General features: G+C 42.5%; 1 protein-coding gene across 4 annotated transcripts in view; it reads right to left on the reverse strand.

Moving 5' to 3' along the window:
- The window catches only part of nbeaa (neurobeachin a), an 88,801-nt gene that overhangs the window by 18,626 nt on the left and 44,050 nt on the right, over nt 1-26,125 (reverse strand). For 3 of the 4 annotated variants that reach the window (XM_080483936.1, XM_080483935.1, XM_080483934.1), the window contains exons 9-33: nt 23,376-23,573; nt 22,541-22,674; nt 21,824-21,932; nt 20,457-20,609; nt 18,523-18,691; nt 12,500-12,579; nt 11,971-12,033; nt 11,482-11,579; nt 10,746-10,838; nt 8,891-8,999; nt 8,704-8,785; nt 8,317-8,440; nt 7,994-8,186; nt 6,904-7,590; nt 6,246-6,695; nt 5,340-5,557; nt 5,067-5,220; nt 4,546-4,569; nt 4,056-4,139; nt 3,174-3,354; nt 2,202-2,326; nt 2,023-2,091; nt 1,727-1,895; nt 973-1,373; nt 521-657 (exon numbers count right to left, since the gene is read on the reverse strand). In XM_080483936.1, coding sequence (XP_080340062.1) covers nt 521-657; nt 973-1,373; nt 1,727-1,895; nt 2,023-2,091; nt 2,202-2,326; nt 3,174-3,354; nt 4,056-4,139; nt 4,546-4,569; nt 5,067-5,220; nt 5,340-5,557; nt 6,246-6,695; nt 6,904-7,590; nt 7,994-8,186; nt 8,317-8,440; nt 8,704-8,785; nt 8,891-8,999; nt 10,746-10,838; nt 11,482-11,579; nt 11,971-12,033; nt 12,500-12,579; nt 18,523-18,691; nt 20,457-20,609; nt 21,824-21,932; nt 22,541-22,674; nt 23,376-23,573 — 4,304 coding nt within the window. Of the gene's footprint in view, nt 1-520; nt 658-972; nt 1,461-1,681; nt 1,896-2,022; nt 2,092-2,201; nt 2,327-3,173; nt 3,355-4,055; nt 4,140-4,545; nt 4,570-5,066; nt 5,221-5,339; nt 5,558-6,245; nt 6,696-6,903; nt 7,591-7,993; nt 8,187-8,316; nt 8,441-8,703; nt 8,786-8,890; nt 9,000-10,745; nt 10,839-11,481; nt 11,580-11,970; nt 12,034-12,499; nt 12,580-18,522; nt 18,692-20,456; nt 20,610-21,823; nt 21,933-22,540; nt 22,675-23,375; nt 23,574-26,125 lie in introns of all 4 variants that reach the window. The other variant, XM_080483933.1, reaches the window with a different exon arrangement.

The following is a 26,125-nucleotide window of genomic DNA, read 5'->3' on the forward strand; positions in this document are numbered from 1 at the left end:
TTTGCTCTCGAGTTCTGCAACGGAGCAGGATCAAGGAGACAAAGTGATGCCCAGGAGATATTAGCAGGTCATTACTCAGAAAAAAAGTCTCCATGAAAACCTCATAGACAAGAGCGAAAAATGTTAAGGATTTTGCCGTCTTTGTTTATGTGATGTCATAGATGATGACTTAATCATTCAACAACAATATCTCAAAATGTTTAAGGTTAGTGCCTTAAGTTAATTAAAAAAAAAGGACAAAATTTGAATCCAGTATTATAGTCTCACCTCTATTAAAAACATGCTGCTGTTTTGTTGAATTCTTACTTTCAACAACAAAAAAATGCATTTGTAGGTTTTCAGGTTTTAGTTTAGCTCAAGCAAACTTTTATATTTGTAAATTGCGCAATATTTAAAATGTGATTAGTGTGAAATCACAGAAATGAGAAACATTCTGTCTACATGATGGACGCCTACTGCCACGTGTACTGTGAACTGACTCCACCTCTTCTCTGTAGGTCAAACGACGACAGGGACTCACCGGTCGAAGGAGTGGAACTGCATGGGCAGCATGGGGTGGGTCTTCAGGGCAGGATCGGGGTGGTAGGGCGTGGGCCCAGACTCCGGGCCCAACTCTCCACCATCAAGAGGAGCCGCCACCAAGCTTTTTAGTATCTCCTACATTTCAGGGAGAACAACCAACACGGTGACGACAGTGTCAGAGACAAGCGGCAGGAGGTGTGAGGAGGATCATTAATCTGAAATTAGATTTTTATGGTACTTTCTTCATCAAGCTAGAACATATTATTTAAGACAATATAGAGAAAAACACAAGAAAAAAACCTTGTGTCATTATTTGTAAATGCAAATACATTTCCTGAGACCATTTGATTAGATTTAACATTTGAAATGCATTTAGAAAAATATTTTTTCTAATGAGCAAATTTCCATGTATGTCGGCAGCAGGTCTGAAAGAGAAAGTCACAGGTTCACCTTGACATTGATGCCTTTGTTTGTTTGGCTGATGCTGGAGATGGAAGAAGGCGGAGCTTGGCTTGAGTTGGAGGCGGAGCTGGGGTTGTGCGGAGAGTCCAGAAGGCTCTCCTGTGACCTCCTCACGTCAGACGACAGACTGCACAATAGATCCATGCCTCCCCCGCCCCCACCACCGCCTCCCCCTCCCCCTCCAATGTCTCTGTCTCGGTCTCTGTCCGTCTCTCTCCCCACCAGGCCGAGCCCGAGGCCCAGACCCATCTCCGAGCCGTTCAGCGATCCCACCACGTGGCCCTCCTCTCCGATGCCCGAGTCTGTGTGGGGGAGGCCGGCTCTGGGGGAGTCGTCCACAGGGGTGGGGGTCTGCTTGTCACGGTCGGAGAAGGCTGCGGATGGGTGCTCTGTAGGAACAAATAAAAAATGGAATGTGATTCTAAAAGCATCACCAGTGACATAATTGCACAGAGACAATGTCTTTGTGCAACCTGCTTGTCAGCTTATTGTCTGGATCTCACATTTATTTCTCTGCTATTCTCTCTTGCATCATTTTTTTTCTCTAAATAACACCCTTCTTTTTTCCCCCCCAGTCGTTTTTCTGCCATTGATTTCATTTTCTTGACAAAGGTATTGTTGTGCTTTTCGTCTGTGCGCTGTATTCACAAAAGCAACGTTGCAATGATGAGTCATCTTCGGCTCAACCCAGAATTACACCCCAACATTGAGGCTATTGCAGCAAAACACAGTCGAGCTTCACCTGTACTGGTTGGGGAGTTGATCTCGTGGCGGATGCTCCTCCCTGATAGGCTGGTGGATCTGCCGATCTCTCGCTGTGGTTCCAGAATGTCCCGGTATTTAGATACCATGAGAACCGAGATAAAGTAAACAACTGCCAGTGCCAGAAACTGAGCCTGCTTACTGTCGTCCTGCAGCAAAACAACATAGGCACGCAAAATTATTCCGAGCAGAAAAAGGATAAGAAAAGATATTTTCCCCTGTTTTATTTCTACTCAAGACAAATACTGTATACACTATAAATGTGCTCACACATACCACATCTCTGAAAACCACAGCCCGAAGACGATTAATGTCTACATCCTGCAGGAGTCTGTCTGGATCCTGCTAAAAGGTGGCAGAAACAATAACAAATGTGTCGTATCACATATATGCACGTTTCAGTGTCAGATTTCGAGAGTCGAAGGATGTGCTTTTGATCTGCGTGTTTCTGGTACCTTGCTGACGGTGGAGGCACTGTGGAGGCTGTCCTGTGACTTGCTGCTGGTTAGAGAGGACTTACAACTTCGATCTCTCTGTCTCTGCCTGCACTCCAAGCAGTTCCTCACCGCCACGCAGCAAACTGACGGAAACAAAAAGGTACAAGGAAAATATGTAAGTACAATGTGACAAATCATTGCGTTTTTGTCAGGGCTGTTTAACAATAGTGGAAGTATGTGACAGTATATATATTTCAGTGGTACAAACATTTGACGTGTGATTATTAACAACACACAAAAAAAGCAAATATAAATAGCATGTAGCACTAAAGCTGTATTGCAATGCTTAGTATCTTGGTTAATTGACTACATGAACTCAGTCTGTGTACAAAACATTAGAACACATAAAAAAAAATAAAAAAAGACCCAGGATGCGATCCCAAGGCAAAATGATCATATCCCTTGTTTTTATTGTTTTGGGTTTTTGTACAGGACCAAGCTTTCAAAATGTGCTACTGAGAGATAGAGATAATAGACATAAGACAACAAATCATCCACATTGTCAATTTAGCAATCAGTATTGTTAACATATTTTTTTTAACGAATGACTCATTATCAATCATATATTACCCATACTATCCAAACTAGCGTGCGTTGACTTTTATATATTGTTATTTATATAATGTATTGCATAGTTGTAGCAAGTACAGTGATGTGATGGTAAGTATGCTCTCCTCACAGTAAGAATATGTCCTGTTACTCTTTGTGTGTGGGCTTTCTTCAGGTACTCCAGATTCTTCCCATAGTCCAAAAACAGACATTTAAGTTAATTAGTGATTCTGAATTACTGTTGGTGGGAATGTGTGTGTATGCAGTGTGATTGTCGGGCCACCTGGTGTTCTTTGTCATGTGGGATCGGCTTGAGCACTTTGCTAACTTCAGTTTGATCAACGTGTATCGAAGATGGATGGACGGATTGTAGATACGCACCCAGACGAAGGCATTGCCTCATCAGCCCCCCGGACGACATGTTCTTCTCCGCTTCGATCTCGCTGAAGTTAAGCGAGCTGGCAAACACCAGCACGTCCACCATGGCCATGAGACGAGACAGGAAAGTGACCGCTGTCTCTGAGGACATACCCTGCGTGGCCTCAATGTTCTCCAACTCCGTCTGACAAAGGGAGCAAACATACACAGATGCTTGCCAGTTATCCAGTGATAATCCAGTATACAAGCACACTGTGGTCAAGTCCGGGGGTGTCCTGTTATTGTTAAACAATAGTGAAAAACCTTTTTAGAAATGGATGCAGCCGGTTCTTACATGAGCAAGGACCGCAATGGTCATGGCCAGTTGTATCAACAGACAAATAAACAAAAACAAAAAAAACAACAACCCCTGAATATCATGCTGGTTCAGTGAAAAACATACTTATATGATGAGATCTATCTACGCAACAGGAAGAACAGCCCGATGACACACAGGTGATGGTAACAGTGGGATTGTGACAGTGGCAATATGACCTGTGAGCTGTTAATACTAGCTGTGCAGACATTAAAGCTAGCATTGAATACATTATAAGACAATCGGACATCCTGTCAATTAAAAAAAGATTTATAGTAAAGCTACATTGGAAAAAAAAAAACCTCAGGCAGGGATAAAACCAAGTGCGTGGTTAGCTGTGGTCTCTGCTTCAGTAAGCAGGATGTGCGAGGCTGCGGAGAGCCAACACAGTGCAAGCATCTGGAGGCTCATCAGAGCCAGTGAGCACAGACATTTGGGGAATTACAGACACACAAGGTGAGGACAGAAGGGCTCGGGTTGGTGCTCTTAGCTCTTCTGGTGATGATGAGAGTCTCAGGCTCTTTACGCACCTCTCCCCCCGCGCCTCCTCCCCCAGGAACAGGGGTCACCTCCTCTCCCTTTGACCCCCTCTGGGGTCCGGCTCCTCCTGCCTTCTTTAGTATTGATACAAATGGGAAAGGCTTAGCAGATGCAACCCCCAAGGATGTTTGGAAAACGCTCATGCTTTTCTTTTCTTTTTTATATATATGATATTTTCACCTCTAAATAAATACTTTTGTCACTCCTGTTCCCTCTTATTATTAACTCACCTTTTAGCTACTCATCACTCAGAGTGGGAATATTTTATGTTTAAGGACTAAAACACGCTGAGGCAAAAAAATCAAAGCATGTGCACATTAAGTATAAACAATATATGGTGGAGTACTGATTAGCAGCAGAGGTGCACAACGAATAGAAACACTATGGATGTCAGACAGGCAGGGGTTAGTCAGTCACAATGGTAAATAAACCAGAGATAAGTATTAGTAAAATAGAAAAAAGTAAGAAACTGGAACTTACAGTGTTGGCACTACTCTTAGAACTCTGTACATGCAAAACAGACAAAAAAGACAAGAAAATACACAAAATACATATAACACAGAGAGGAAAAGAAAGATTAAAATGTAGAGATGGCTGAAAGAAATAGATTATCAAACTATCAAATCAAAAGTTTAATTGAAAGGATTAGAGGAAAGTTCAAAGAAAGGTAAAGAAAAATTCTGTTTGAAAGTTAAATATATGGAGATACTATTGAGAAGAAACCAGAAAATGTTTGTGAAAGTTTAATTAGTTTCTGCAGGTATAATTTCAACCACATTTGGTCATTTTTTGATCTAATGTTATAAATGCATTAGAGTTTGAAAATGTAATGGACACATAAAATGTTAATAAATCCCTGCTAAATCAGAAAGCTGCCTCGAGCATGGTGGAAACGGGTTTATGAAGATCCTTCAAAGTCTGCCTTAAAATCTGGGTTACAGGTCTATGAGAGGCCTGCAGTTTCTCCTCCCACCACAGAGGGGTGGAGTAGAGCCACTTACAGAAGGGGAGGTGGCGGCAGACAGAAGAGGCAGGATGCCTCCACAGGCGATGATGATGTTGTCCACCATCTGAGAAATGAGGTGGATCGTGTTGTGGACGAAGATGATGTTCTCATTGCTGTTCACAAAATCCATCACTGACTTAGTTGAGTGGCTGAAAAGACAATTCCAATATTTAGATTACTGCGTGATGAATATATTGGAAAACAGCATAATAAAAAAAAAAAGTGATTTGGTAAAAAAAAAAAATATAGCACAAACGGCCTCACTCACCTCCTCCACACGTGCACATCCGTCTCCAGGGCGAACAGCAGGTCAGTGAGCAGCCTCTGGTGCATTGGAGACCACTTGAATTCTGGGATGCGGAACATAGTTGTGCGTGGGCCGGGGCTGAACTGGCGCCGCTGCTCCTCCGTCATGGGCATGCCTCTGAAACCCAGATCGACGCGGAGGTCCCGCTCCAGTTGGGCCGCAGTGCGACCGTGAAGGGCCTTGCAAAAAGAGAGGACGACAATCCAGTCAGCCATCACAAGTCTCTCAGTACATCACTTTGTATTGGTCTGACTTAAAACTCGGCAAAGATACAATTAAAAAATTAGATATATTTGATAAATGACAACAGAAGAAAAGCGCAGAGAACTTTTTATGCAGTATTCAGTGAGCAGATAGAGGAGCTCAGCTCATCTATGGGCTGTCGCTACGATTTTTGGCAAAGAGAAACTGGTCATGGCCGAAGCTTTTCGTGCTAATCACAACACACTCGATCACAGGTTAGAGGAGCGGGAATGTGACTGCTGGATCTACTGTTCAATTCCGAATATGAAATGATGAATCTCAAATCTGTGATTTGAATTCAGGAATTTTCAACCGCAATATTAGGTGAAATTACAACCAGAACAGGAATAAATATTTGTCTGGTGTTTCTTATGATTTTAAGAAACTTCACATTATTTTATCAAGTTTCATTTAATGCCTTTAAATGCAGATTATATAACCTTACAATGTTTCTTATAAAAAGTCATGGATGATCAATACTTTACTCCGAGTACAATGTGTACTCTAGCTTCATGGCGCCATTACTTTGCGATTAATGTGACTCAGCAACTCAGTGGCAGGCTGGTGGGAGCACAGCGTGAGAGAGGCTTCCTCCTCAACAACTGGTCATTAATATAAACACACCTGAGTAGTTGCAGTAGTTTGGATCTTCTTTATGTCCTTGTCTTTCCCATCATCCGACCTCTCTGTGTCAGAGGTGGTGCTGGCTGTGTCCCCTCCAGTCTTAAGCCCCGCAGCCTCTCCCTCTGTCCCGGCTGGCCCCTCCCCCTCGGGAAAATCGGGCCTCGAGGCTCCCTGGGCCTGAGCTTGGCTCTCGGCCTCAGCGATTGAGCTGATGTCAGCAAGCGGGCTCTGGATATTGAAGGGTCCGTCCTCTGGAAGCTCCCCCGAAGTGTGGCTCTGGGTTTGCGTTAAATCCGAGCCGCAGCTGGTCATGTGGGCCAGCAGGCTGAGGTCATCGCTGGCGCTGGTGGTCGAGTGAGGTGGGACCGGTCCAGATGGAGTGGACTGCTCAGGACTTGGCAATACAAGGGGGTCTGTGGATGCGAGAGCTGGGAGGAGCTTCTCATCAACCTGGAAGAGATAATGGGTAATGAAAAACATGAAAACATTAACACACACACACAAGCAATCTGCAGCGGCAGCCTCGTTCTTAATCAGGTAAATAAAAAGGCCAAGGACAGGAAGCAGCAGAGCTGCAATTGTGACTGATGGTTATACTAGTTCCTTGGTCAACGGGAGAAGATATGGCTTCACTTAATCAGTGACTTTGATAGTTTACCTTGCTGAAGAGGAATCCATTGTTGCTTGGGACGCTGTCTTTTTCATCAGCTAATGTGATGAGTGGACCCATGTTTCCATCATCCTCCAGACTGACTCCCGAGAGCCCCAGGTTTGAACCAATTCCTACTCCTGAGCCTGCTGTGTCATCTTTGGGCGCCAGATTCCCATTTAAGTTCTGAACCACAGAGCAATATGCACTGTCCAGGAGAGAGTCCACCTCCACCAGAGGTCCATTCTCCATTCCTCCACCATTTCCTCCGCCAACACCCCCACTGAGACCTTCTGGAGACAGATCCAGGTCGTCCAACTTCACCTCTGTGGCTTCTACTTTTTCTGCTTTAATGTCTACCAGGAGATCGTGGACCTCCACCCTCACCCCGGGGCCAGCGTTTGGCTCCCCCGGTGTCAGAGCTTCTCCATTCGGTCGTTTCACAGCCCCCTCTGCGAGCAGGTTACGTGAATCTCCACCCGCTCCCTCGCTGTACTCGGCCTCGCTCTCGGGTGTCTGCGTCTGGGAGTTGTCATCGATCTCCAGATTTCCATTGACGACCGGGGCGGGAGCCGCAGACAGGCCAGAGATGGTGGACACGGAGCCTTTCTTTCCTTTCTTCATGTTTTCTTCCTCCTGACGCTGGTATTCTTCATACATCTTAGCCAAATACTCCTTATGGGCTTCATAAGTCACCTGTGACAGATGGTGGAAACGTACTTGGTAATGTGATCAGAAAATAACAGAAGTTAACCGTTATATCAATAACCAACAGGTAGTCCAAAGGGGCCTCATATATCATCTATAGCAGGGAACGGATGAATAAAACTGGGACACCAGCCTCTCCGGGCCATTGGTCTATTATCTCTAATGTTCCATCACTATTACAGTTTATGTTACAACACTGAACAGCGATAAAATATGTGATCACTTATTAAAAATAGTATCTCTACTAAATCATTTTCAAGAGTGTAGATCATCTCACCAGTAATTACTACTGCAGTGATTAATGATGTTTTTGGTCACTTTTAGATATGTGCGATACATCAGAACTTCTCAAAACAACATGATGAAAACTTGTTTTTATGAAATAACTCACCTTGGAGTGTGCGATGGACAGAGTATCGACCCAGACCCTCCAGCCTCCCCATTCATATTTGATAGCGTGGTAGAGAAGAATCCGAAAAATGTTGTATACCATCTCGGTTATTTTCTGTTCTTCAGGGTTCTTGGGATTGATGTATCCGAGAGAGAACATCCAGTCCTGCCATACAGAGCACTGCAGCAAGCAGCTGGTACACAGTAAAGCATGCGAGTTAGGCAAAAGGACGAGCTTAAACAAAATAAAATAAAATGAAGAAAAGAGAATAACTGTCAAGAAGCAAATTTCATGGTGTTGAATGAATGCGGGTGTGTTTTTACCGTCGGTTTTCACGGCTGTTACTGAAGAGCTTGATCATGTCAGAGAGGAAGAGTCGCCTGACTTCCATCAACTCAGCACTGGGAGAGGAGTTTTTCAGCAGAGTGGCCACTACTTTTAGAATCACTGGGGTAAATAAGGTAATGGGGACAGAAGCACAAGACGAGAGGGGAGGTGAGGCGAATACATAAAACAACATTTTTGAATAAGACAAGAGAGTGTGAAGCAGATCAATAAGTGAAAGATGGCAGCAGTGGTGGCAGAGATAGCTTTTCAATTCGGGCTTTGTTGTTTGTTTACTCTCATTAAAAAAAAAAAAGAAAGAAAAAAACACGGTGTTATTGGCAGACCAAAGAGCACACAGAGATAGAAAGTGTTCCTGTGCTCACTGGGATTCTGGATCTTGACAGTGGAATCCGGCTCAGGGTGGGGTTTGTGAACCACCTGCGTGCAGACCTGCTCCGTCAAAATCTGCATGGACAGAGGGGAAAAAAGGCGTCATTGAAAAACCAAAACACCAATTACTCAAAGCACAAAGTCAGCATGTGAATGAGCCGCGGCCGAGCGGGTCCTTACCTCGTATAGAGTGTTGTAGGTGGTGATGGAGACGGTGTTGGTGTGCATCATCAGCCGTTCTCCCAGCAGTGTGAACAGACTGTGCGTGTGCATAATCTCAACCTTCCTCCTGGGGGGGAGAGGGGGACATGCAGGTTCACAGCAGATTTACAACAGTCAAAAGTGACATTGATTGTCACTGACCAGATGACAGTTTGATATTGGCATGTGGCACCATGTGGCCTTGTCACTCATGATGGAGCCAACGAGGATAAGGAGTGAATACCAACAAGAGAAATTAAGAGGTGGTATTAAAGCAATGACAACACTGCAGGGGGCTGCATTTTTGCGGCACTTTAATTACTGACCTTGCTGCCAAGTGAAAATTGTGTTTTAAAGAGGCTTTTAACCTGATAGCCTCAAAACTCAGGGTTGCGCAACGTCAGTGCAAGTTTAAAAAGGGGAGAAATGAATGCTGCTTCAAGCGTTTGTACAATCTTGAATAAATAGTCTGCAATATTTAATCATGGACAGATATTTCCCTGAAAGCGAGAATACGGTTAGCCTCCATTATGGTAATTTACATTTAAATGTACTTTTTTTTTTTTTTTTAACAAAAACGAGAAATGTTTTTGGACCACACAAAGGGCAAACTGTTCATGGTGACTTGTTCAACTTAGAAACTTCTTCACATTACACCACGACGAGTTAATCCTGAAATGATCAACTGTTACCCACTGATGGATGAGAACATGATGCTTGGCAGGCTGCTGTGACAGGTGTTAAAACCTTTACATTATCATCTGGTTTAAAAGAAAAAAAGGTCATCTGTCATTTATGAATAGCTGTAATCTGACTTTTATCTAATGGACTGGTGTTAATCACAGTCCTCAAGATGCAGCTCATCTTCCTCGTGCCACTAATTTCATTACAACAAATCATTTGTTGTCAAGGAGATGCACACAGCGGCGAGGCCGTTTCACTTTGCTTTCAGTTCAAAGAGAGTGAGAAGAGTTGACATGAATGTATAGATGCATACACTGTGGCATCAGTAGAAACTACGATCCTTACTAATTGGCTCGCACAACATGAGGTCACACAGGTTTTACACTAATTCTTGGAAAAGTACTCTTAGATGAAATATTTCCATGACAATTACCCTGTAAAACCCAGTGAAGACCTTTATGTTGTATTTAATTTATGAGAGCAACAAATTGCCTCTGTTCAATAAATATATCAGTTGATTACGTGCATTGAAAATGTATTCATAAGAAAGTCCTTTTAGCTGTACTGGGCTAGCTTTTTGGTTCAATATCAAATGTCTGAGCTTTAAAATGCCATGTGAAAAAAAGAGGTGGCCCTCCAGGATGCTGGGTTTTAGCAGATGTGAAGCAGGAGGGGGGAGTGACGGAGCGGGGCTCAGGTGCAGCTTGGCAGCCTGCTCTCTGTGCTCGTGCAGGGAGAGTCGTACATGTCACATGGGGATGAATAAATCCCCCAGCATTCATTGCTGCTCATCAAGGTTCCACCTCCCCACCAGTGCACACTGTCAAAATGATTATTCCGCCTGGACGTGATGATGGGGACATTATCCTCACATACACACAAACAAACAGTCCTTCTGAGGCTCGCTGGAGACGACTCCACTGTCGTTTTCTGAGCTTTTACTGCGGCGTGTGCCCTCACTGTCAGTCGTATAGCTGCTGCCTCTCAATCTCCCCACTGTGAAGCAGCACTTGTGTTTTGTCAAGACAGACCTAAAGATTTACCCTTCTAGGAATATTCTAGGTGCTTCATCATTTCACTGATTCATCATTTGCTGAATACGACATCAGGGGGAAGCCAGAGAGGCAGAGAGATCGAGGGAGGTACTCACTTGTGACCGAGGTGCTTCAGAAAGTAGCCGAGGACTTTGAGGGCCTGGACACGAATGCTCTCACTCTTGGAGGCCAGGAGCTTGCAGATAACCCTGTGACATGTCAAACACACAGCCGCATTGATCAGCTGCCCCAGGTGTAAGGATGCAGATAAATAAAAGAAAACAGCCCAGGAGTTTCCTGGAATAGGAGTAAAGACCCGCTGCCTGATACTCAGCAAACATCCTCAAAGTTACAGTAAACAACACGTGCACCGACTGGAGCCTTTTCTGCAAGGGAGTGCACACAGAGGGCATGAAAATAAAAATATAAAGAATAAAGGGAAGAACAAAACACAGTTTGCAACTAGCTCTCTCGCAACAGAAAAGTTGCCATGGTAACTAAAAGACATCAATGTGTCGCGCTTTGGGGGAATTACCAACACAGTTAGAGGTCGTATTTTATAAAATCATATTGCTTGGTTCAAGCTACCCTTTTTGGATTCTCCCCGATTCGCGTTACAGCTTGAAAATGATTTAATGCTGCATAGAAACTCTGTAGAAGAAAACTGAGAATTCCTTTAGGTCATTTAAGAAACAAATAATACAGAGATAGAAGGTTTGCACAAATAAATCACTTTTTTTTTTTTCAATATATTTATTCAATTTAACATTTTTATACTATACTGGATACATATTACCAACAGATAATGAGTTTCGTTCACGTGTTTTGTTTATACGTGAACATGCAAATCACCTGATGCCATTTCTCTGGTCAAATGCGGGGATCATGGATGCAGGGTGTTCGGACATCAGAGCCACCAGCAGCTGAAGCACATCGTGAATATTCTCATCCTGCAAAGAAAAGAGGAGCGGGAAGAACAGGTGAGGAGGAGGGGAACGCCCAGAATCACACAGGGTTAAGAGGACAAAGAGGTAGTTGTCGGGGTGGACATTGTTGTAGAACGGGGGGCAGCTGCAGACCAGATGGTATTTCAGAGCAAGAATAGATATAATTGTTACAGAACAGTACATTCTGTTCAGTCCATTGTTGCGCCATTTTTCATGCTGTCACAGCACCAAAGCTGACTCACACTCTCACTCGTTTAAGTGGACCATAACTCCAGGCCACAAATTATAATGCACATTTTGCCACCCGCTCCTCTCGAACAACTCTCGCTATCTCTCTGTCACCGTTTCTTGCCCTCACTGACAGTCTATTCTTTGGGAGACGTTAAGCGTTTACCTCGTGCATGGTCAAAAGATAGTTGAGAATGCTCTGCAGCTCATCCTCCTTCACACCCCGGTCCTGTGGGAAAAGAAACAACATTCGTGATCCTCTGTTGTTTTTACTTTTTATTAACCTCAGATGACTTCATTAATTCCCTTCTTGGCTAATGCAGTTCTACTGTGAAGCAGAAACAACCTCAAGCACATAAGCACACACGAATCAATACAAGTCCTCCAAAACACAAAAGTTACACTGAGGCTGCTGATCTATAATGCTATTCTACACACACACACACACACACACACACACACACACACACACACACACACACACACACACACACACACACACACACACACACACACACACACACACACACACACACACACAGGCGCGCACGAGTGAAAAACACACATATTTTAGATTAAGCCAGCAGCCCCAAGGAGGAAAAAAAACATCTGAGAAGATAACAGAAAAAAAAAGTGATTTCTTGCAGCTTAAACTACGTGATGACGATAATGATAATCAGTTCTTCTTGCTGTACCTTCAGTATGAGCTGTTTGAGGAAGAGAAGCATGAAGGCTCTGAGTGAGATGATCTCCTTTTGGGATGGCCGGGGTCCATCTGAACAAAGACACACAAAGCAGAAATAATTCCCTGTAAAAAAACAATTTCTACACCCGATAACGATCAGCTAAATAAGTCTGCGGCTCAGCTTGAGTGAGCCCGGCTGTTTACCGACACTTGGTTTTATGAGGCTTCCTAGAGAGCGGAGTAAAACATGTTACCACACACACTCCGACACTCGGTGAGCTGTAAATCACTGTCATTACCTTCAGTGGTGATTTGCCAATGTGGATATTTTATAGTTGAACTCACATTACGTACTACGGCAAAGACGCAGTCATTTAGAAAAATGTGATTGATGGTCCACATGATCCAAACCAAACAACCACTGTAATCCACCCAATCTACTCCAACGCGCTGGCACTCCATCAGTTGTTTGCTGTGTTGGTCGGCAAAGAAATAATGGAGCTAAAAACACAAAAGCAGCTGACTCATTACACAAATCATTTCTCATGTGGGCCTCAAAATCTTGTGTGTTCTTTGAAACAGTCAGCTTCATTTAGGAGCCCTTCTGACTTTCATTACACTGAAACACGTGTTTCCGACACACATTTCAACTAATGCATTTGTTAGTTTGTGTATTGAGCCGCATTTTGCTTCATCGGGGGGCTACACTGGGGCACTTTGAAAATGCTTAGGAGGTAAAAGTGACAAGTCGGATGTTAGCAATGTGTTTCCATTGATGTAAATGTTTTTCATTTATTTCTGAGGTGTTTAATGTGAACGTCAGATACACTGGAAGCATACTGCCTGTGATGAATCGGCTGAAAACAGCTGCCAAATACCCCAGCTAGTGGAAAGTGGAGCCAAATGGTCGAAAAGATGCATTGATTCAGATTAAAGCCAGAGTGAAATGAGATCCAGTCTTTAAAAAAACAAGGACATTTTTCCTCAAATGGCGCCATTGCAGCCAAATTTATTTAGGCTTTTTCCCTTCTCTGCTTTTCTCTTCATTTGCTAACTTACTGCAATACTCCTCTACTAGTATCATTAACCACTGCTCACAAGCAACACAATAAACCTGCGTGTTCCTCATCATTCCCAACAGAGGCCTCTTCGGTTTATAAGGAACAATAAACATTTATGATTGCTGTCTTGTGTGCATTTGCGGCTGCACATCTTGCTGGGTCAGGCCGCTTCACATCCTCCATATTCTATGTGTGCTACAAAGGGAGAGTAATGCAATTGCAAGCGGTGTTTATTGTACGCTAAATAAAATGCACTCTCTCCACTCTGAAAATTTAACCAATATTTGACCCGCTGCTGCTAAAGAAAGAAAGCCAAGGGAAACATAAACGGCCAAGAATGTGAAAGGAAGAAGATATGAGGCTTGTACCTTGAGTTCTTTGTCACGCTCTGCTGCCCTCGAATCATACATGGGTGTGTGTGTGTGTGTGTGTGTGTGTGTGTGTGTGTGTGTGTGTGTGTGTGTGTGTGTGTGTGTGTGTGTGTGTGTGTGTGTGTGTGTGTGTGTGTGTGTGTGTGTGTGTGTGTGTGTGTGTGTACTCTGTTCACCTGCTCCTCACAAAGCCAAAAACATGACACTGAAGTCAACCGCTATGATCCATCATCCTTATCTGTCAAGGTGGTACGTGTTGCTTGGATGGCGACGCTGACCATCCATCATGGTCAGGTAGCAGCTCTGTAGCGGATGAATTTGTGCGAGTGTAACCCCCCCACCCCCCCACCCCCGTTAGCGGAGGACATGGATGAAGGTTATAGTCATCTACACTGCCACCAAACTCCAGCTCTAATTATCGGCTTCAGCACAGGAAAATTAATTGTCATCCACTCGGGCTTCTTGTCTGACTCAGCATTTTCATCAAGTTGTTTTCCTACAGCAGATTTGTTTTTCAGAAAGAAACTTTGCAGTCTGTTTAAGTGTGTATGTACATGAATGTGATTGATTCATGGGATCCTTTAAAGTGCATATTGTATATGGTGGTTTATTACAATTTTCTTAATCTTGGTCTTTCTCACTAATGGAAATGCAACATTTAAGACCAGTTAAAACCAGTAAAACAAAATGCATCAACCTGTAATATTGAGGGACATATTTCATTACTTTTAGGATATACTAATTTCCCTAAAAGCAAACAATAATAATACGGGAGTCTCCACTGTTTCTGACTTCATTTCACTAGTTTCTGCTGTTTGGACTGTGTTTAGACCAGGACATAAATGTTTTTTTTACTTTGTTTATCCTGGTTTATGGCTCATCTTTAAGTCGATTGGACTTGTTTATAACTTGCTTTTGGTTATTTTGAGCTATGATGAGACTAGTTTCTGATTTGTTCCTACGGTTAGTATTTTTGTGTGGTTTTTGAACTCTTGTCCGGCTGTTTATTGGTTTTAGACCGGGCCTGTAATGAAATATAAAATCTTGAAGCCATTTGAATTTCTGACAAGTTCAGTTTAGAGATTCAGTGTGAGAAAGAAAGTTAAGGCGCTCCACACTTAAAAAAAAATTAAATGGAACCACTTATGTTAATAATTTGTTTCATTCACTTTTTTCGCTCAAAAGCAGACAGTCAATTAATATTTTCATTGTATTATAATTCAGCTCCAGAGTTCAAAAGCAATGTAATTGAAAAAGACCTGAGGTGTTTTTCTTGGGTACAATAAAGTCGTTTCTTTTTTCTTTCGTGGCATTCAAGGCAATTCAGGCAACACCAAATGGAATTATATGTTAATATGAAGAAAACTCAAAAAGGAATTATGTATTTATAACCATACTCAAAGTAGACACAGCCTCAGAAAACACTATTACAAAAAAAACAACTATATCTCTACGACTCGGATTCGACTGCATTGCTTCGGAGTGACACACAGTGGAATACATTTTTATCCGCAAAGCCTGTGGTGTGATCAAAATATCCTCCCATTACTATGTAAATGAGTGCATATCACACCCATGCAGTACAGTGAGGAGCACACACGAGCAGACTTTCAAAACCGCGAGTAGCGTCGTTCGGCTTTGAACGGCGGTTAGCATGCGTCTGTGGCTAATTGCTACTGTACTGTTATCGGTGGTTCTTTGTAGGGCTGAAGTCCCAGCAGTCAAACGGCAATATCGCCAAACGGAGAAGCCAGACAGCCACTTGATTAGAAATTCAAAAAGCTCCCTTGGATGTGCCAATCAAAATTTGTCTGTTACCATGGCAACGTGGGATGCGCACTCATAGTCAGCGGAGGGTCCCGGGCAGAAGAAGAGGTTGATTAAAGTGAAAGGCCTGCACCGACCTTCTGACGCGCCGCTGCGAGGCAACAGTGGTGGTGTTAATACCGCTCTCTGTTCTGCCACAAAGGCATTGGAAGTGTGAAATCTGCTTTGGCACGGCATTGTGACTAGAATATGACGTGCTTAATAATTTCAACTCATTTTCAGATAGGGACATTAACATCGTTTTCAAACATGCTTCATTGACAGCAGGCCTGAAAGCACCTGCATACATTTCAGTAGCTTTTCTAACAAGCTTTGAGCACAAACAAAAAAGAAAAATCTTATTTGCAGGTAAAAATAAAAGTTATCTTCTTTTATAATGCAGAGCTGCTCACAGTTCCATATGAGGACCCAGACAAAGGTTAAAAAGGGAAGACACAATAATCCATAATCCGTATAAATGTATTTCGATTATATGTTTGCATGCATTTATCACTGTTGTGAGAGACACTAAATCTGCTCTCACGTATGAGGGCTTGTTTTTGTTATGGAGACAAAATGCAAGTCCCATGAAAAAAATAAAAATTTTCAATCAAAACTTCTTTTGGTGTTCTTTTTGGTGTAGGAGTGAAAATAGTTCACCGGTGAACAAACCCATTTCACCTCAGGAGCCACCTACAGACCCATTTGATGTCAAATGGGTCATAAAACAACCTATAAAGGCTGATGCTAAAGTAATGTCACCATGCAACCGGCTGTAGACAGTCTGTGAATGGCTGGTACTTTTATTGAAATATTGCCATTAAAGTCTTACTGTTTTGTAATTTTCACAATTTGCAAAGTCACCATGTGGGCCAGATTGTACAGTCCATCAGGTCAATGTTGGCCTGCGGGCCGCACGTTTGACGGCCACGGCTCAAAGCCAATAATACACAATGTGTGCGTGTATACTTGTAAGCGAGGAGACATGCCTGTGCCACCTTTTCTTCGAATGGTTCCAGTGAAATGACGACACCCTTCTATAAATGTTTCATTGAAGCAGTTTTAACTTTTCTCATCATTGCCTCATACAGAAACTTAACTCTGCAGAACAAAAACAGACTGTGCCGTCTGGTGAAGATGGTCAGTAAGTCCACAGCGATAAATCAAGTTTATTTTACTGATCTGAACAACAAAAGGTGACGATCCTCCGAGGAGCCTCAGGTTTTCTTACCGATATTGACATGTTGTTTATTCCTCTTTGCTGTGTTGTGTTTTTGGAAACAGTAAATCTTAATAGTAATCCTTTAATAAGCCACAATTTATGCTTTATTTCTAATTTAATTGGCTTTCAGAAACTTGGACCATTATATTGTTTTTATTTCTGGTTTAAGTAAATGTTGCATCCTTCTTGTGTTCTTAATATTTCCATTGCCCTGAAAAATGTGTGAGCATCTGCATTTCACCCAAAGCTGTAATAATTCGACCTGGTTTGGAATAAGGTGGTCTGCAAATGTGTCCAGCCTTCATAGCTTTTAAAGAGCGAGTTTAATGTAAATCTCTCCTAATATCAGTCGTAGGCCGGACGATAAGTTTTCAGCTACAGGAAATTATCTACATTAAGATCTATCTGAGTAGCTACTCTCATGTACAAGTTAATTAGTACAGAACACGACAAATTTGACACAGGTCTCTTTTGCTTTATAAAGATAGAGGTAATGCAGAGGTGAGGCTGAATGAGACTAAATGAGGTGCTTTGCAGTGTCCATGTGTGACATGCAATCTGTGGAGTGCCGTGCTGTGGTTTGATCCAAAAAGGCTTTAGCGGTTGAATTTTGTTTTTTTTGTTTTTTCAAAAAAAACTTTTAGGAAAATGAAATATTACTGTAAGTTACACCAAAACACAGGGTTTAAACAACATTTCACACACGTTGCCACTATGAAAGGTTAGACTTATATTGCACGTTTCCACTGCTTGAGCAGCGCTCAAAGCGATTCACACAGTTAATCACATTCACCCATGAACACACACACTCATACACCAAGGTACTCAGTCCATCACGGGGAGCAATTTGAGGTTCAGTGTTTTGCTCAAGGGAACAGTGGGGAGAAAGGCAATTGAACTGGCAACCTTCCCATTAATAGACAGCCACTTTACCAGCTGAGCCACAGCCGCGCCACTTCACCTCCGATATAGGAAGTGACCACCATAGAACAAGAGTCAGACTGAAGAGGAATAAAGCTTTCTTCATGTGAAGAACAGTGATAATTCTTGTGTAATTAAAGCAATATTGAAGATTTAAAACAACAAAAACATTTTTTTAGTGAATTGTCAACTGAACGCCTTTAACATCCTCTACATCTCTAAATTGCAGTTAAGTTACTTTTTTATAAAAAAAAACAACTGAAAAACAAACATGAAACAACAAAGGCCCTTGCAAATAAAAGGGTAATTAAACAAATGTAAAAATAAACTCTGGTGTTTCATTTGCACCTCGCTGTTTGTTGTGACGGGACAGCATCCAGACACTTCCTTCTGCAAAATAATCACTGAAGATAAATGGACGGGAAAACTGAAGGATGGCTGAATAATGTAAATAAATATTTGATGCGCGTCACAAACTGACATTACATCAACAAGATAAATGCCTTATTCCGACTTGGCAACTGAGTACTGTGACACTGTCAGTACTGAGAAACACACAGAGAGAACAATAGAGTGTAAGGAGAACGGGCCAGAAATATAGAGACACAAAAAAACTCAATAAAGACGTGTACAGATACACTTGTGAACATACCGAGACCTTTGGGGGTGATCCCGCTGCACTCTAAGGGGTTGAGGGCCCAGTAGTAGTACTTCAGAGTGTGCATCAGCTGCAGGACAGTGCCGACGCGGCGGATGGTGGTGTAGATGGTGGCGGTGCCAATGAATTCCGATGACAGGTATGTGTAGAGGGAAAGCTGAACCTGTACACAAACAAAAACAATTTACTCATACAGAATTCATAAAGTACTTGACAAATACAAATTGTCTGGAAAGAAAGAAACCATCGGTGTGTTTTTATGCCGTTCAAACCACAAACACTTTAATTGTGCAGAGACAGCCCCGGGAGAATAGTGCGGAGAGATCCCTCCAGTCAACAGCACCAGTGTTTTCTGCTTTGTGTTATTTTTGATGTTTCATGCGCCTGAAGCCATCGTCGCTCATCTGAGGAGCTCCTTACTTGTGCTGACATTTAGGACGGCGCTCTCCAAATGCTCATTTGCCGCTTCCTTCCTTCTGCTCCCCTTTTCCCTCTGCTAATATCCATCCAGCCCATCACTCCCGTCACCCGCACACAGAATCAGACCCACTCACGAATCCCTGGGCTCAGTACGGTGACCACGACACTGAGGGCCAGCCCTAATGAGGTAGCGCTCTTTAAGAGGACGAAATTAGCGGAGTGCCGCGGCCTGAGCAGCACCACATCGCAGCTCATCTAGAACTGCCAGAGAGTCCATGCAGCTGACTTAAACAGCCTCTATTGCATCACCTTTCACACACTGAGCCGTTTATCTGCCGTGATTTTACCACCAGTTTGGTGGAATCCAACAACAGAAACGTCTTGATTGAAAGAAAACTGTTTGGGTTTGTCCACATTCCTCGCTCTAAAAGAGTCATGTTTACCAGAAGAGGCTCTTTATAAAAGTTTGAAGCTGTGGGGATTGAAGATGGAAGATGCTGTTTCAGGTGTTGTATTCAGTCCTGCATATGACCGAGGATACTTTTGCCATTGGTGGAGGTAAAATCATATCCAGAAAAGTGAGAATATAATAAAGCTCAGAGCGTGAAAAAAAAAAAAAAAAAAAAAAAAACGGTGCAGGAGAAGAAAGATTATAAGATTAAAAGATTTCTGAGTTGCTGCTTAGAGGATTTATCATGCTCGCCTTGTTCCCATTTAAACACTGCTCAATTGTTTTCATGTTCGTTGGCATCGAGTGTCATTTTCTACATTGTGACCCAATTAAAGGAAAATCGCCGATCATATAGTCCAGTGTTGACAACTTGGATTGATTTATTTATGCCGTGTCAGATGTCGGTTTAACACTCTGCATATTTTCCTGGGAAGCATCGACTGCTCGCCCGTGTCTCCCCAGCTTTTTTTTTTTTTTTTCTTTTCTTTTCTCCAGCGTGGCCTGGAGGGCCGCGCAACTGCAACCAATCACCTCTTCAGGTCAGACGGGACAAGACAGAAAGTCAGTAAGTTCTGAAATCATGGAGGCAGGCGCTGACTGGCCCCACGGGAATGTCAGAAAGGCTCACATCTGCTTGAAAGAGAGAGGGGGGAAAAAAAAAAAAAAAAAGGAGGAACAACACATCTCTCCCTCCTCCTGGAGTCTTTTCAAATGTCACATATTCTCTTCGTATCCCTCGCTCGCATGTTGTGTCCTTTTCCTGCGTGATGTAGCAGCTCCTCCCTGAATGTCCTCCAACGTCATTTATTATATTATTGTAAAGGGTAATGGCCACGAAGATGTCAGTCCCACCTCCCTCTTTGTTTTATTATCCTTGTGATGTCAATTCTCCTCGCAATTTGACAAAAGCTCCTGGACACTTCCAGTGGAAAACTAACACAGGTGTTACCACCCCATTAGTTAACTTATTCAGCCCCTTTGGTTTTGTCAGTTCTGCGGCAAGGTCACACACACACCACTCACACCTTTTTCAGGAGATGTACAAAAATAAACAGACCTTGGCGGGGGTGTGGATCCAGATGGCCGCGTTGAAAAGGACATGGTCACAGAGCTGTTTGAGGAGTGGCGCTCCATGAGGTAAACCATCCAGATACTTGGCGAAGGACAGGAACTGCTCAAGTACCGCCCTGGTGATGTGAACTCGTGACGACTGGGTGAAGAAATGCAAAATAGACATCGCGATTAGATGAAGCTGTGAAGTCGCATGTCATCACTGTGACTGAGCAGAAATACGGTAAAATGAAACTGCCATCTTCTTTTCTTAAACATTTTAAAACTCAGGACGACAGAGCATGAGTGGAGTCTCTTTAAGGTACAAGGTAAAGCTGAATCTATAGACTGAGTTACATAACTACAGTTTTGCACCAGAAAAGGAGAAAACAGAAAAGTTGTGTTCATGTATGTTATGAACAATTTAACAAACAACAATCATTACGATACAGTATTACCACATACAGTATATACAACTGTTTTTGTTTGTCTACTTAATAAAGAAACTATGCTATTTTACAGTAAATGAACGCAGCTATACCTGGATACGTTGAATCACCTGCTGTGTAATGGTTTTTGTTTTAGTCACCTCACGTGTCAATGCACACACTTACAAGGGGTGTTAATTAAATAATTCACACCAGCAGCCAAGTGCAAAGTTAGAAAATGTTCACAAGCGCTTTCTTTTTTGCAACTCCTTTTTCTTTCATTTCATATTTATGTGTCTGCTCCTTCGCACAGACGCTACAAGAAACAAGATTAATAGCTGTAATGACCTTTCAGTTGATAATTCAGTTTTCAAATCTCATAAACTTAACAAAGTAAAGATAATTTAATTATCCCAGTAAATCCTCCTGTTGTGACGGATATTTGATGTTTAGGTTTGTTTGAAGTGTGCCAGAGAGACAAGAGTGACTCAACTGTATTATGTATTCTGAAGGACATACTGCATTTTGCAGTGCGGGAAAGACTGTGGACATTGTTCACAAAAGCACAACAAGATGAGAAGACGAACAAAAACCGCGACTATTTTGAGCTGTTGGATTACTCCGGATATTGTGGATAAACATAAATATAACTAGTAATAATCAATGTTAGAATAACATTTACTTGGAAATACAATACAATGATAGTCTTCCAGTTCACGTTAAAGTAATTTGAGCAGTCAGTAAATTGGAAGCAGGGAGTGAAAGGAGTGTCTTATAGAAGAGACATGTATGGCCTAACCTCACCTTGCCTAGAAGAATGTCTATCAGTATATAGCAATACTTGAAAATAAAATAACAAAAACAAAGTACACAGTACAAAATATTGACCCAACAGCAAAAAAGGAGGAAAAAATAATCCCGTCACTGTGGAGGCTCTTGTACTGACCTTCTCCAGCAGGTATCCAATCACCAGGAAGCCTTTTCCTCCCAACATTTGTTCTTGCATGGCCACTGAGCTTTTCAACAGCTCCACGAGGAATGCCAGCAGGGTAGCACTGCAACATACACATTGTACACACACTTGTCAATAGTGCTGCATAGAAATCATCGACTGATTCCAACATGTATGGCGGAGGACTACATGAGCGCGAGCTAAGACAAAAATGAACACCGTGTTGTCTTCACCCGCAATCACCTTCTCCATCATCCATTTTTAATAAGCTGCTTCATTTCTATCCTTATCCTCTCGATCATTTTCCTATTTGATAAATAATCTGTCTGCAGCTAACATGATGTAGAGATGCTTCCTGATATGTAACTGCATTATGGCTCATATGACGGGCTGGTATCGGGCAGATCGGGCTGACTTCCTCAACATAGCTCATTGCTTCAGGGAAAACCACCTCAGCCTTCTCCCTCCCAAACTAACATCTCCAGTTCTCAATAATGAGTTATTTTGTTCCCTGCACCGTGTTTTGCTTTTCCACAGTTCATTTCGTGTTCTCTGCCAGGATCAGAAGCAGTATGTGTTTGGACATTAAACAAAACATAGATTTTTGGATGTCACAGCCCATCGCCTGTGCTAAAAGCATCATTTATTCTGTGGATACCGCTGCTCTTCAGGCCCCTGCTGAGAATTCATTTATTGTTGCGGAATACTCACCAAACTGTGGTGTCCACACTGCTGTCGTTGAGCTGTTTGTAGTCCAGCTGAGCGAAGAGAGGGAACAGGACCTGGATGCCTCCTATAGAATGAATGGCACTGTGGATGGAGTGGGTAACAATGGCCTTCACATCCTGCGGATCGGAAATAGACCGTTACTGCTGATGGAGAGTATTAGGCTCGTATAAAATCACACACTGCTATTAAAAAGTAAACAGCTCTCCCTTGCAGACTTAGTGCAGACGAAATAACTACACCAATAAAACACAATATGACTCACTTCACCTTCATAATTGTAAATTATTGTGATTTCTCCCTGAACTGTTTGTGCAATTTTCTTTCACTGAGCAAAATGAAGAAATTCCTCGAAATCAAGATAAGATGCTGAAAAAAGAGCCACCACTAACAAAACAGCCCCACCATTCATGAGTGAAGGACGCTCGGAAAGATATTTACTTCAGCACAACTACAAGCCATATCCTCTAAACACTAACAGATGAGAGCCCCAGAAAGAGAAGTAGTAAATTGAAAAAAAGCTGTGAGGTTCATGACATTGGTATTTCAATAAAGTGCTGCAGTCGCTGTCTTTTATAAGGTGCAACTACAGGCTCTTTTTATGGTAAATTAAAAGTCGACAGCAACTCTGAAACTAAATATTGCTGATTTTTCATAATTACCATACGGATGAGTGTGACTCGGCCTGTGACAAAGCAGCTCGATAATCAAACTGATCTTTCATTTCAAAAACACTTCAATCATCCATTTATGCATCGCTGAACAAACCAAAAGAGATGTGGGTGCTGATGCAGAGGTTTAGTGGTTAAACCAGACTCACCTGTAACATGAGCGCGTGTGGCGAGTGGACGAAAATGGACGGGTTTTCCCTGGGCGACGACTCCAGACAGAGCTGTGCATCCGTCGCCTTGGCGTTGTAGGTGAAGGAGATGGAGCTGGCCAGCTTGCCATCGTACAACACCTGCTTGTGGTGCTCGGCCAAGTGGATGTCGCTCTCCGACTTGAACTTGAACGTGCTCTGCGGAGCGGGGGACGGAAGATGTAAGAGGTCGGTCAGAGAAAAAAACAAACTTGGATTCAGAGAGAGAAATGACATGAGAGAAGTGTGATTGCAGTGTCCGAGTGCACGAGCTCAACACCCAAAATGGAGACTGCCTAATTGCAGTACGAGCTGTGTGTAAACAACACGGCATTAGCTTAATGAACACAGTGCTAACCCAGGCACTAATTCAATTAGGCCAGAACAAGAGATGGAGACGGGGGGGTGCGGGTCTGTGGAAGACAAGTGCTCCAGATCCAAATTTATCTCTTTGTCTTTTTAGTTTACCAACAAATAAGACATTAAAGACAACGTTGTGGGCTGCACAGTGGTGTTAGTGGTTTAGCACTCTTGTAAAGTGAGAGAATTCCCAGTGTGAGTTGGGTTGTGGACATTTCTGTGCAGAGACTGCATATTATTGCTGTTCATGCATGGATATTCCCTGGGTGCACAGATTAATTTGTGTTGTTAAATTGTCCGTGGGTGTGAGTGTGTGTGTGGCTGTCCATCTCTGTGCGTCTGCACCGTGATGGACTGCTGTGCACTGCCTTCACCGGTAGTTAGGATAAACTGAATAAAAGCTAAATGGACAGATAATAATTTGTTTTATTCTGCATAAATGTCAAGTATATTATTTTCTTCTTAATAAAAACATGAGGCCCAGAGTGTCCTCAGATGTTAAATGATTAAAAACAAACAACTTGATGGGGTTTTCAACAAACCCCCTTTTTTCGTTATTGAGAAGAAATGGGCAAAAGACATTTCTTGCTCTATCTGTTTTGTCTGCACAAGTCAGTGGGTCCATGTATCCCACGGCAGTGCTTCTCCACATGTAAAGCAGACAGATTTAAGGCCGGCAGGTTTCTATGCAATCATGCGCAGCAGTTTCCAGGCGGGGGTCGCTCTCTCGTTTAAGCGGCAGAGTCCCCAGGTGCCTTGCTCAGCCTTAACTGCACAGGAAAGCCCCGGGCTTCGCACAGACCTGCAGGCCCCATCTTTCTGTAAACCTTTCATCTGTAGTCCTGAGTAAAAAAAGATATGCCCTGAGCAGTTTTAACCATGCAGCACAAAATGTAACATCCTTATCTCCATCCGAGGGCTGCATATAAATGTAGTCTTTATCCTTAACATTCTCCGTTCTTTCAATTATCAGATTCACAAAACCTTACTCCGAACAGATTACCAAGAGGATCCCATAGTGATGGATAATTTGCACCCAAAGTCACCTTCTCTGAACACCCACGTATGCACCCGTGACTCAATATATTATTTGCAAGAGTGATTACTGGTAATTACAGCACGTCTATATTCATATTTTCTAACTTTAGAAGCGATTGCTTTGGTGAAATATAGAAGCCAATGACCTGGTGTTTAAAAGCCTCTGTGTTAAACAGCATGATGAAGAGCTTATACATTAAAAGTAACCTACAATTCTGCAGCCATGCACAAGAATAATCAATCAAACACAGATTAATCGCTCTCTACTTTATCCTGAAGGTTAGTGGGTTCTGTGCAAGAGAAAAAATACCAAACAACCTGAATGTAAAATGAATATACTTATTAGGATGCATATGTTTTGCTGCGTAAGCCCATTCATTATGTAGCACTTATGACATGTGTGCATATGTATTGATGTAAAGTTGTGTTAACTACGCCTTGCTGAACACAGTGGGCTGACTATTCTCTTTCATTTTTTTTAAGCACATGGAAAGCCTTGGCAAAACTGTACTTTATGACATGTGTGTCGCTCATACAGAGGAATGAGAGCAAGAGCTCACGCCTGTCTTACACCTGACAGCTGCAGATACGACACTGGCCTGCAGTGATAAGAGCACGCACACGTCTAATCCATTCAGCTCAGCCTGCATCTCCCTACATCTCCAGACAGTTTGCTGAATAATGGCCAACCCTCCAAGACAGGAATTTCAGCACAGGACAGCAATGTTGTCAAACCTATTTTAGCAATTCTTAAGGTTATTAAATAAATAAGTACATCCATAAACTGAAAATCAAAGTCTAAGACAGTAAAAAAGTTTGAAATCCTTGAGTTCAGTACCAATACCAGAAGAGCAAAACTAAATATGGGTTTGAATCAAAACTAAAACTGCAGTAAAATAATGAATGATTCATTTTACAAAGTATAATAAAAAAAAAAAATGCCTGACACAAAATTAGAACCATTATAAAAGATGACAACTGAACCTATTACAGGTTCAGGAAGGTTTGCATGTTTCATTAGATATTCTGCCGTCAGAGTGTTGGCAGTGCAGTGAGGACAGCTGGACCTCTGGAGAGGGATGCAACCGGTGACACACTCAACACGTGAGTGGCTGAACATACGAGGCACGGGCACATTAACACACTCGGGAGAGATGGAACAAATGTCGGCCTTTTATTAGACTAGAGTCCACAAAGCCAGGAAAAAAAAAAAAAAGATGTTTCAGTTCCATCTTCTGCTGTCATTCGGAAAGGACTGCACAAACTACAGACACTCAGCACACACAGTGTGTCGGCCATCATGAGCGACAAAA

Source organism: Lipophrys pholis (assembly GCF_963383615.2).
Source record: "Lipophrys pholis genome assembly, chromosome: 16".
Taxonomy (NCBI): Eukaryota; Metazoa; Chordata; class Actinopteri; order Blenniiformes; family Blenniidae; genus Lipophrys; species Lipophrys pholis.